This window comes from Apostichopus japonicus, chromosome 19 (assembly GCF_037975245.1).
Source record: "Apostichopus japonicus isolate 1M-3 chromosome 19, ASM3797524v1, whole genome shotgun sequence".
Taxonomy (NCBI): domain Eukaryota; kingdom Metazoa; phylum Echinodermata; class Holothuroidea; order Aspidochirotida; family Stichopodidae; genus Apostichopus; species Apostichopus japonicus.
The window spans coordinates 14,534,330-14,547,630 of NC_092579.1; the positions used below are offsets into that span (position 1 = coordinate 14,534,330).

Genomic DNA, 13,301 nt, shown 5'->3' on the forward strand with positions numbered 1-13,301 from the left:
TAAGCACATTAACTCAGTCGAGTTTAACACAAATAATATTTATATGTATTTTTAGCTATTTGTATAGGACCGTTTGGAATATGTGTATGGCGCAAAATGCCAGTGCTATATGGTATCCGTTACTTAGTTATTTACTCTTTAATGATGACCGACGAGTAAAGTGAGCTTTCTCATCAAATCTTCATTTGTTTACTAAAAACAGAAATGCATGCACATTTTGTCTTACTTAGTTTTATTGTCCTCTTAGGCTGAGTTGATTTTCTTAAAATCCCTAACGACCGAGCAGACAACGCTGTCTTAACTTCTATAGGATATCTTATTAATAGCTATGTTTGTAATAAATGAATACCAAAGAAAAACTCAAAACCAATACGCATGCATACACACTTTTCTTTATTCTACTCCATTTGAACATAAATTATGACTACTGCAAAACCGGAATAACAAATGTTTACAACTCACAAATCTTAGTATCTTGTTTGATTTTTCTTCCAAGTAGGGCAATACACATAACATTCATTGAAAATGTCTTCTGTGTTGAGCGATTACATTTCGTCGTCACAGCATCAGGGTTAACTTTTCAATTTTTTCTTGTTTAATTCAATATATTACATTTACAGTAAATGCATAATTATATAATTTACAGTTATAATACAATAAAAACATAGATTTTGGTCATTTATCAACTTGGAATCTAGTGCAGAATTTAACAACTATTACAACACAATGCAAAAGTAAATACCTGCTTGGTTATCAGAGTATCTCCGTATTTTCCTACTATGTTTACATAAGACAAGTGAAATTTTTATTTCAACCACCAACAAATACACAGTTGTCAAACTGGCGTCTCACGATCTAAAACACATGTATATTATCCAGTAAGGTTTACATATAATATATTTATTTTAGCAGGATCGTCAAAAATATTTGTTGAAGGATGGTGAACAGAAATATGGATGATTAGGTCAAGGCCAGTACACATAACATGAAAAATATCTTCTTTTTTGCAACTCTATCGATGAAAAGGACTTTCTATGACCATCCACCCTCCCCTCATTGCATATGTAAACGTTGTTGCATTTGCTGTGTCGTACTACCAGGCAGGCCTTTAAGTATGTGTTTAATGTGTGATTTCTTTGGTAATCGACTCATTCTGTCTTGTAATTATAGCGAGATTTTAATTACAGAGCGCCCAGTTTCTATAAATTGGAAGCGTTATCTATCCAGTAACGCTAAATACGTCAACTTTTATTAACGTTTCCTTGTCAAACTGAGGGTTTTGAATTAATAATTAATTTTGTTTGTCAATGGAGAATATCCACAAACCCACAACATTTCATGTTGTTCTCTTACTCACAACGCTGATAATGATTTTATAAAAAAAAGTTATTTGTGACCAACAGTGTTAGATTAAATATTTTCAAATCTTTACAACCATCAAGAAAGTGTGTCGAATGGTTCAATATTTTTATCGGACGAAATTCAAGTGACATATTGCCATCTATATAGCCAATTCATATTCAACAGTTGGCAACAAAAGTCACGTGATTAAGTTCTTAATTTTTCGTTTCTCGTTTTGTTTACATAGGTATTGAAGAGTTTTAATTAATTTTAATATAAGAGATATCATATATCTCTTGTAAACTAGAAAACAATATTCTGCGATTTTTTTTTTTATAATTATATGATTAGGACGACTGTACTCTGTTGTAGAAATCGGCGCTGTACCACAATATTTCAAAAAGTATATAAATGCTGGGTGATTTTCATTGCTTGTGCTAGCCTTAACCACTGCAACAACAATTCATATTTATTTATATATTTCCTTAACAATTTATGCTGTTGCTTATCGGTGCTTGGTAGAAGTATGGCTTGTAAGGTAAGGTCACCATAAGGTACCTTTACACTCCCAATCCACGCAGTCCTTGGATGGGAATATGTCAGGAACCATGTTGACTTCTGTCGTAAACGTAACGTGTTGGCCCTTTGGTGCTTCAAACATCATCTGAAAAAGTAATGATATAGGAATGCTTTATTAGAATCAAGGTAATTCAAGCCACCCGAATATATAACAGACAGTTTGATAACAGTTTGATCCCAATTGTCATTCAGCCTTTGAAGAAGATCCTGCTAGGATCGAAACGTCAGGCCCACTTACTGTTACACATTCTCTTACACTGCAGACTCATTAGTGGATAAGCAGTCGCCAGTTTTGTTTTATTTTAGTTTCAATTGATAACTTGTCAAAAACTATGAGTTAGCCTGTCCTTCTACAACACGGTATTGTGTTCAAACTCGCTAACAAACCTTTACGAAAGTATTGCGTTAGAACAGTCTTTAACAATGATTAAAATGCTAACAATGTTGAGAAAAATGCTCAGAATTATATCAGATATGATTAACAATATGGGAAACATCCTGTTTGCTTGATTAAAGAATAAGTTTAAAATAATCAAAAGGCATTCACTTCTTAAAATATGGTTGCCACTGTTTGATGCTTTAAATTGAAAGTTTGAATTACTGACCTCGATAAAGAAACAGGACCAGCCTTTCTTGGGAATTTCAACAACCGCTTGGTATGTGTTCTCCGCCTAAATAATAAACAAATAAGGTTATTTCAACTTTTGAGATCATGGGATATAACATTACTATCTTTGCCATCCATTGCCATGTTTTTATCTGATTAGAACCATATCAAATACGTGAATATTGTTTCATTTCTCGTATTTGATAACATCGTGTCATTTTCAACCCTCCTAAAAGATCATTTTTACTCAGACCTCGTTTCTTTCTTTTTGTCAGTCAAATAGCCATACTTTCTGGTAATACCAGCATTACTGTCAAATTATTTTGCATCACTAACACTGATGGCAACAGTAAACACAACAGCAAGTCTTGCTATAAGTCTTGTTCTATGTTATGGAATGGTTTTAAAACTAGAACCAAACAATCAAAATAGAGTGTTATACTGTTGCAGACATCGCACTGTATAAGTTCTGATGCACACATCCAGCCGCTATTTAACACATGAATCTATGGAAAGTTACTCCAAGTCGCATTAATGATGTCATCTCATCCGATATGTTCAATGTTCCAATCACTTGATTGAAGTTTAAGTCTTCACCCAGAGTTTTGAAATGTCTGACGTACTATATTAAATATCATATTTCATTCAAATTCACTCACCGGATTTCCAACGCCGATGTTTCGGTAGATAGTCGGTTGCGGTTTGATATCGGTGGTGTTAGGTGTTCGAGCTATCACCACTCTAAAGTCACGTCTGAGGAGCAGAATGTAATGTCGTTTTTAACATCATATCACGTGGTTTACTGTAAAACTTCACGCAGTTTCTTAATCTCATGTATTTACATTATTAGTACCTTTAAAACAGCAGTGATTCCATTTAACAATTTTGAAAAGTATTGAAGTGAAGCATCTACTTTCATTTTTGTTTGATTATTTTGCTTTTTTACTAGTAAACAGGTAGTCTGAATACAAAACAATGGCGGCATAATACATGTTGACATCGTTGTGAAAACGAGCATAATTTTTATAGACCGTAGTTACGTTCGAAGTAAAGGTATACGGTGCAGTGCGCAAGGGTGCCCTGGGGCGGTGGCCACCCTACCACCTCTGATCGTATAAGTAGGGGGAATGTTTCAGTCGGGGAGAAATTGTTTAGTCGGTGGATTTCTGCATTCAGCCAGGGACGAATTGGACCACTACTATACCACTCTTTACCTGCCCCTTTTTTGAACCTAACACAAAGTATTTATCAGCAAATCCTTACTAGGTTTTGTGACTATTTATATAGACTTTATATGTATAGTCATAATATGCCTCAAGAAAGCCAAATTTGACGTCGAAAGTTTTGTTCCCCTGGGGAAGGACCCTAACCGGCGATAGCTACACAGGAGCCGGTTTCGATGATCCCAAGGCAGCTTCCTGTCCATTATAAATCTCATGATTAGACTCTGGTCCTTCCATACAGGTTCAGCTCCCCCACTTCTATCAATCAGGAGAAAGTTTCAATTGAACACACACAAACCTTTGAAAATCCTGTGCACGACACTGATATACGTAATACAATAAAAAGAGACGTGAAATCAGATTATACAGTAAGCTGAAAAGTACAATTGGCTAAGCAGCTGCCGTGTGGACAACAAAAGCATTTAAATTGTCGTTACAGAGTTTGAAATGTACCTGTAATCTGTATACGTGTCCGCCTTCCATGCCGTAACGTTAAATGGTGTCCTGTCGGTCGTAACGGTTATCATACCTAGGCCTGCACCCTGTGCAAAAAAAATAAGCTCAAGCATCTACAAGCAATAATCGTGGAATTGGGGCTTGTACCAATACGTGTGACATACATGACACTTATCCCACAACAGGGCGGGGAAGCTAAGACAAAGGGCTTATGGAATGTTCCCCTTTCCCCTACCCCTCCCAACTCATCAAGGGTGCTCCTTTTCATACATAAGAAGTGCCCGTTTTTGTTTAAAAACATAGCTTTGCTCTTTTTGGTCATAACAACTTTTATTATAATATATCGCCATGTTGAAAAATACTAAAACAAAAGTTTCATTTTTGTTAAAAATATTCAAATACTGGAGTTTAGTGTACATAATGCACAAATCTCCATTTTTCGGGACGTTTCAAAGGCGATTTTGCGGTTTACTGCCTCAGATCAGAGTCACGTGTCTCACAACGCCTCTAAGGTTGTGCCGAAAAAAACGAAGGAATAGTTGTTAGTCCAGAATTCATCAAAGATTAAATTAACATACCTCGGTTCTTGTCCATTGGAGTTTCGGAAATTCCCATCCCTGCAAAACATGAAATGTCATTTTATTATCCTGGGAATAAGGTACATATGTTTTCTGCTGACCAGATTAAGAATCAGCATCCTTGGTACCTCTTTTATAAATGTTTATTACCTCTTAGAACTATACTAAAACTCTGATCGTCACGCATTTCAGCTGATTGAAATTTCATGGAACAAATCATTCATAAGTATAAAAAATAAAAAAGTATTTACTCCATTTCGCTTTGTGTTTGGAAAGTTGTTGTTACTGTTAGTGTGACTTGCAGCAACATTGCTCTATGTGTGCTGACAATGCTAACTGTTATATTTATTTACAACACTACGTTTCTCTCTCTTCATTCTCATAATATAATGTACAGTGAACACTGCAACACTGGATATACAAGCGGGTATGACTCTTTACAACACTAGGTTTCTATTAGACCACATTCTTCATGTAATGTACACTGTAGCACTATGTTATAGTGTTATGAATTACTAAACCACTCTAAGACTGTTTGACGTGTTACATTTCTTGATTCGATTGAATATATATACCTCTAACACTGTCAGCACGAATCCCACGGCCTCATCAACAATCTCGCGGTATCTTCCAATCAAAATATGGTCTGTGTTTTGATGGACTCTGTGGGAAAAGAAAACGAACACAATTTACAAGATCAGCATTTGGCAGCAAAAATAGCCTTACGTATACAGGAAATAGCACACGGTTATCAAACCCATTGTAAAATTATCTCTAAGCTTTCACGCAAACGTGTCTTACATTTTTGGGATAGACAGCGCTGGTTTATTAATAAGGACATGCTTTATACGTCGCATCAAGATTCTATATGGCGGTAACTTTGAGCATACTTTTATTTCTTACCTGAGATACATCGGTCCCAGCATTTTATCATAATAGTAATGGGCGTCGTCAGGAATGAAGAACTCATCACTACCGGCTGATATGCTGTATTTCGGCATCGTCAGCAGCTCTCGGTAAGCTGACAAAAATCAAAGCAAAAATAAAAAAAAAACCTTTATATAATGATAAATATTTCATGTTTTGAAGGGAAAAGTTTGTTTGTATCCGCTTTAGTTTTCAAACCAGTTCTATATCTTAAGTTTCGAGTAGGGCAAAAGATGCATGGTCAAATTAATAACGCATGTATAGATAACATTTTTTCAAGAAAAATATGTAATGGGAAAACGACTAGGCCTACAGGTAAACTGGTCATGAAAAATTTAGTTTCGCAACTTTCAAAAGGGTCGTTAGTATATGATATCTTATTGTGTACAAATTCACCCAATTATAATATAGGCCTATATAACGGTCTATATACCTTCGCAGTTCGTTCTTACCAAACGGATCAATGAAGCCAATGTTCAGATATGCATATAACATCTATAGTTATTGTTTCTACATGTTTTATGATGCGTTCGAGGTAATTTTCCTAAAAAATATAATTTCATCTTTGAGTTATATAAATCGTATGCAGTGTAAAACGGCGTTCGCAGCTGGCACATTTCTTACCGAACGGGTCAATTATATCTGTGGCAAGGTAAACATTAGGCTCGTTTAAGTACATGGTGACGTTGTGGTACCAGTAGTCTTTAAGAGCCCAAGACCAGCCGTTCATTGATCGATAATGATGTGCAAAATTCTGAAGAGGGAGACACAGAGAGAGGGAGATAGAGAGGGAGTAAATACTGCATATTGATTAAAATAGAAAGGCAAGTGTTCAACGCAAAAAATCTGTTAAAGTCGTTTAATATTAATGCATTTTAAAATTTAGAACAGAAATCTCACGGAAGTTGACCGAAAGCTGCTTCGAGTATCACCTATATGAATCCATAACGAGACATTGCTTGACCAAGTAAATTACACATTTTACATAATGATATTTGACAATTCGAAACCGTGTATCAATTCTTTCAGATTCATGAATGTATATATGCTTACCGGGATCATGTTAAGAAAGTCCAACACCAATGGAGCCACACCAATGACCCTTTCATCAACAGCCGCCGTCAACCAAGCTACCCAACCTCTCTGAAAATAAATGACAAAGAAATACCTGTTGAGGTGTGTATCGGTGTATAGTGGGCCAGACTAGGGAGTTCCCGATGGGTACAACTGTCAGTCTGTCTCCCAACCTCAAATGCAGTTGTTAAAGCAACTTCAAGATGCACTGAGGTAATGCAATGTAATGCGTAATTCTCCTATTACCAACCCCACATGAAATATTAAAGCAATTATTCACACAACCGTATACGTGTGTATACTTTCTTAAAGGCCAAATTTATAGCCTCAATTTGCCTCAGAAAGTGCACAATTTCATGTATAAGATGTTAACTTTTTTTGTCGGTATCAATGACCTGCTATAAGAAATAGTTTGTCTTTACCTTTGATGCTCCAGTCACAAAAAATCTTTTAATTCTAGAATCAGCAAAGTTAGTGATGGTGTCCATTGCTCGAACTGCAGACTTGAGAAGAAATAAAAACAAAACATTTTGATTCCATATATATCAGGCGGCTGCCATTTAGATGGCGAAGATAATATGTTGTTACCAATGGTCTTTCAGCACGCAACACTCATCATTTAGTGAGTTAAATTGACATCAAGAGCAGTTACTTCAGCATTTTTCAGTCAAATACACACTTTAACATAAACAGCAATATACGGATCGCTCTTATTGTAATATGCTTAGTACTCGCTTGATGCGTTTGAAAATAAGAACCAGCAAAACAAGTAAAGTCACTCATTAAGGAAACTCTTGTAAAACTGGACCCCCTACACGTTCCTATATTATACCTGTTTCACATAGAAGAACATTGATCAACGGCTAACGTCATGACTTTGAAATTCCCTTTAGCAGCTGTTCTGCGCCCTTGGGGTGGTAAATGGGTTTCTTCAAGGAGGAACAATGAAGTAAATTAAATGGGAAGAGGAAATTCTGTTTTACCAAGATTACAAAACAGCGAGAGAGAGGAACACAGCTGCTGTATTCAAAGGTTTAGGTTCAACAGTGACTAACCCTTAAACATTGAGGACAGAGGGCTAAAGCCCCTAGGCCCGCCGCTCATTTGCCATGGCTGTTCATTAATTGTTAGTGTGTTAGCGTTCGATCCTCTATGCCTAAAGGTTTCTTAAAATTTGACAAGGCGAAAAAGTTTTACCTACTGGTTTACATTATGCAAAAGATAGCATGGCTTTGAAAGCCCAAATATATCAAGTTTACCTTTGTCATTGGAGACAGGAGAAGTGATTCGAAGTCATCTTTACCAGTTTCCATAAAATACTTCATAGTAAAAGCAATCAAATCGTCACCGCTGCGATATTTATTCTCTGGATCGACCTGGAGGTAAAAAGGGAACCATTTATATCGTAAATAACTAATCATATCATATTTATTGTTTCAAACTTCGATATTAAGTGAATATTTGCTAATATACTCAACTCAACACCACATGTATAGCTCACTTGACTTGTTATAACATATAGGTATTTTGATGTTTATCTTTTGATACACGTGATCACGAATGATTAGGCAAAATCTATGCAATCCTCCCAGTAACCCTTACCATCCTGATTCCCATTAAAGTAGTCTCAAAGATTCCCAAATAAATGGATGTTAATATATACTTACGAAGAACTTGAACTTTCCGTTCGGGTTTTGCCTTTGTAAAGCACAGACTCTGTCAGAAGAAGGAGAATAAAAACATAATAAAAATAATAATAATAATAACACCAATAATAACACCAATAACAATAACAACAACAATAATAATAAAAAATAAACAAAATAATAAAACAGTCACATTTTTAGAACGTACGCGTGTATTTACCACTTCCTACTTACTCTGGAACACAAACTGTGGTCTCTATATTAGTATTCTGTAACATTCTAATAAACATACTAATAGTAATATTCGTGACGTAAGATGCATTTTATTTGAACAGTCATCGATATAGCCTAAACATTTTAGTCCTACAACAGTTCAGTGACAGACGAAGCAACTGGGCCTAGTCTATGATGACGTACATGTAAAACTTTGGCGGTTTGTTGTATTTGGGGATTACTATTCAGTACCAGCTTGTTGCACCACAATTGGGCGGGATGACATAATTCACGAGCAGTAACTGGGGCGACCTGAAGTCAAAGATTCAAGCTTCTGGTTGCAACCAGCTGCCTTAACTTGGAGGCTGTCGTTTGTAGGACCCTCTGCATTATTATACGAGAAATCTAACCCATGTTATCTCATCTCAAGGGAAAATTTAGGAATTGAGATAAATGTAAACTACTTACCATGATGAACGTGTAAGCGTAGAGATAAATACAAGGGTAACTCTAAGTAGATATTCCCTATAGCTTAGTGTAATATTGGAAACTTTCTGAGTGACTCAGGCTATATATTTAGACGCCACGGCATCAGGATTAAACTTTGAAAACCTTTTTCTTCATTTCTAGTTTCTTCTCCAAGCTTTTACCGATGATTTGAAATGTACACTTACATGCCTACTCTGGTCGCTACTTGTCTAATCAGAAGTAATTCGGCGTCGGTTGCAGGATCTACTGGGCTATAATGGGGGGAAAAGAAATAAAACCAGTTGAACACTTATATTTACGAGAAAATTTGGGAGTATGACTTCTTCTGTAATAAAAGATTAAGTTATCATGATGGGGATTAATGGTTTGAAATATAAAATGGCATGATATTTTCTAAATTCCTCGGTCAACGCAAATGCATTTCCAAAATATTATAATAGCGATTGTATAAAGGAAGAAATTGTAGAATTCAGCATCTTTACTCTCACTCGATTTGGATACAAAGTTCAAATTGTTATCATTGTATGATTTTATTGCTGGCATTCAACAAAAAGGCGGTCATAACTTGCCAGTGGACGCAGGGGCGTATCCAGGATTTTCCACTAGGGGGGGGGGGGGCGTCAGGCATGAATGATCGCCGTCCTGGGGGATGGGTCTAAGGGGAGGGGTGGACAATTTTTGCTTTCGAAGAAGGGCTGAAATGCAAAATGGTGCCATATGTGATCCATTTTTCGACCTTAATAATAAGCAACATTTCCAGTAAAAATGGACACAAAATGCACAATTTAGTATGGCTGGCATGTCACTTAGTGTTTATAGTGATAATACAAACACAATTACCATCTATGTTTCTAAAACTATTATGCCGCCGAACTTCGCCAGAACCTTTTTTTGGCAAACAAAAAATAAAGCATACGGGAGGGGGGGGGGGTTGAACGATCACCGACATCTCACATAAAAGTCGTCATCAATTTTTTTTTTTTGCTAAACTTTTTTTTGGGGGTGACGGCCAATGGGTGGGGGTGCGCGCCTGTTGCGCCCCCCTGGATACGCCCCTCGGACGGGTATATCTCCACCCTGCACCCCGCCTCTACCCCCTTAACATATATACACAGACCATTAAGAACAACGTCTCGCTTTTTACTTGCCCCATCTAAAACGTGTTACAGTGATATTTGGAAATGATAACTACTTCTATAGCAAGAAAGACAAAAAATAACTTACTCGTCCCGATTCGAGCCACCTGTCACATAAAGGCATCCAACATCCGGGTAAACGATATTGTCCGGAATAACTACGGTCAGGTAATGCCACCAAAGAGTTCGGTCAACTTTGTCCTCTATAAAGGTAGAATCGAGAGAGTAATTAGTGTTAGACTACAAAACGGAACCTGCGGGATGCAAGCCACGAAGAAAGTTGGGCAAAACATCAACCAGGTCAATAATATCAACGTAAACACAACTTGTTTTGTAGTTCCGACCAACCACCTCCCTAATCCCAACCCCCGCCTTTCAGTCCTCTTTCCATATATCAGTAAGCATAGGGTCCCAGTTGAAATTAAACTTATAATTATTTGTTGTGAAACATTATCTACAGTAGAGCAGCCCTCTCCCCTCCCTCCCTCCCTCCTCTCCCTCCTCACCTCACCTCCTCTTCTCTCCCTCCTCCTATTCATCTCATCTTCTTTCCTTATCCCCCTCCTCTCCCCTCATACTTCCCTCCTCCCTCCTCCCCTCCTCTCCTCTGCCCTCCTCTTCCCTCCTCTCCTCTCCATCCTCTCCCTCCTCCCCTCTTCTCCTCTCTTCTCACTCTCCCTCTTCCCCTCTCCCTCTCCCTCTTCCCTCCTCTCCTCTCCCCTCCTCCCCTCTCCCTCCTCCCCTCCGCTCCCATCCCGCTATATAGCAGGAGCTTCGAGGACAAGGAAGAACCACTGGGACGAATTACGTCACTGAGCTCACGATAGAGTTTCAAAAGCACCATCGAATCGGGTGTTGTAAAACATAAAACTTGTGTTGAATTCGTCACGGTTTTGAAAGAGTGTAAATTACTTGAATTAATTTAAAACAATGCACTAAACACCATTTGTGAACGGCTGAACGTAACCGACTTCATTAGATATTCATGACCTAGGCCTACTTAGCGATATTATGTCGAGACCCAATCTAGTCTTAGAACAATAGGGACAGGGTGCTGCCGGATTAGAACAGCACTGCTTTTACTCTTTTAGAGACAAAATTTTAAATTAAAAAAATATATATATATATACTTGACAACCACTGGTGTGACGTCATATTCAGCACAAAGGCAGTAAAGCTATCCCCCCGGTTTCGCATCGTGTACTCTGGTAGAACTCTGTAACCGTATTCAGGATCCTGTTTTTTCACATATTCTTGAAGGAATGGGTGATTAGCCTTTGGTACATTTTCTTCCGTGACTTCCGTTTCGTCGACCCTAGTACTCATAGAGATCCATGTAGCGATCAATGCAGTTGCCGCTAACGCGATGAAAATCCCGATTATAACCGGTATTGAAGCTTTCTTCGATCCCATCTCAAATATAAAACACACTGTTTTTTTTTTTTAAACAATTTAAACTTTCCAAAGTCGTTTTCTGTATACGGAAAGTATTTTGTACGAAATATTCAATATATAACTTGTCACTCTCCAAAATGCGTACGAGGGTACCAAGTGTAACAGTGACAAATGCCCCGCTTTCTATATGGCAGTGTTATAATGTCACCTGTACTATCAAGAGGGTAAACGTTTGTCCTTTAAGTTTGCAATTTTAAGTATATATTTAACTTTTGTCCATTAATCGCGATTCCTATCTAAGATCAAATCTAAAAATTGCTAAGAGATAAATCCCATTATAGTTCCTACCAAATTACCTTTAGCTTCGATCCAAAGTGCGAAGCCTTCAATTGCTTAGGTTTGTATGTATGTACGTGTGTGTTTGTGTGGGTTGATAGGGTATAGAAGATTTTGTGACGCTAGTCTAATTAGTTTATAAACGTGCCAAACTTGTCAGGTTGATACGGTACAGTTATAATGATATGTTTCCAACAGTAATCAGCAATTAAGCACAGACTTTGGTTTCTAAATGGGGGCTCGTTTATTTGTTTACGATTAATTAGTGTCAGATGCTTTAGAGTTTCTTTGTTTTGTTAGTTTCATTAAGATAAACAATTATCATATTGACGCTTAAAGTTTGTTTTCTTTTGGGCAAGATTGCTACCTATACAAATTTCGCGTATATCTATATATATATATATATATATATACAGTCGGTTAAACTACACCTTCTCTGTACCGTTGTTGTTGTTCGGTATATACTAAAGTACATACCAGAAAGCAGGCTTTCTTGGCTTGACTAGTATAAAGATTAAACAAAATTCGATTGAGTTATTTCATAAAGTTATATTATGGTTCTGTTACTCATGAAATACTGTATATGACTTTGATTATGTAATCTAGGTACAGGGTAGGTATGTACTGCATCCACTCAAACACAATAGGGGGAATTATGTCATCTGATCTAACTTAACCTGAAGTTACGGTTTGATTCGCAACGTCGAACGATTTAACAATACTATAAAAAGCTCGCAACCAGTGGTTGACGCTATATAATATTGATTGAAAGTTTGGAAGGGAAAATAGGACTACTTCTCATCTTTCTTGCATACCGAGCACACATACACCCCCCCCCCCCTCACTCTTCCCCCTCTCTCTCAAACATACACACATATCGACACGGAGTAATCTCTTCCGTTCGGTGTTAGTCCTTGTGGAAGGTGAACAAGATGTAAGCTCTCGACATTTACAAGTTGGTTTACTTTTTAGCATCATTTCAGACATAATATAGCAATGCATGTACAAAATTAAAAAACAATAAGAATCTAATGATAATCTTACACGAAGTCTCTATTTTAAAATTTTATTTCAAATTACGAAATATTTACAACTATTACCATAAAATGTAACGTTCGTTTGATATGCCAATCATTGATCGATATTTTATAAAGTGTTAGTAATTAATAAATACTAAAATATATAATGTGAGAAATAATTAGCGCCAATTTCAAAATGATTTAAAATGTATTTCACACGTGAGCATAAATTTAAAAGAGCCATTTTCCGACCCTTGACCTATTAGAAAGCATATATGGGCG

General features: G+C 36.9%; 1 protein-coding gene across 1 annotated transcript; it reads right to left on the reverse strand.

Annotated features, from left to right (window-relative positions):
- Positions 1 to 1,204: 1,204 nt before the first annotated feature.
- Positions 1,205 to 12,317, reverse strand: LOC139960204 (autocrine proliferation repressor protein A-like). The gene is made up of 15 exons (XM_071958389.1): positions 11,400 to 12,317; positions 10,358 to 10,472; positions 9,319 to 9,384; positions 8,453 to 8,501; positions 8,045 to 8,161; positions 7,208 to 7,288; positions 6,765 to 6,854; positions 6,336 to 6,465; positions 5,688 to 5,805; positions 5,360 to 5,447; positions 4,785 to 4,823; positions 4,204 to 4,292; positions 3,187 to 3,280; positions 2,526 to 2,591; positions 1,205 to 2,005 (listed from the first exon to the last, which is right to left on the reverse strand). Exons 1-15 carry the CDS (start codon positions 11,680 to 11,682, stop codon positions 1,886 to 1,888), a joined length of 1,545 nt encoding a protein of 514 aa, XP_071814490.1. The 5' UTR covers positions 11,683 to 12,317; the 3' UTR covers positions 1,205 to 1,885.
- Positions 12,318 to 13,301: the final 984 nt, after the last annotated feature.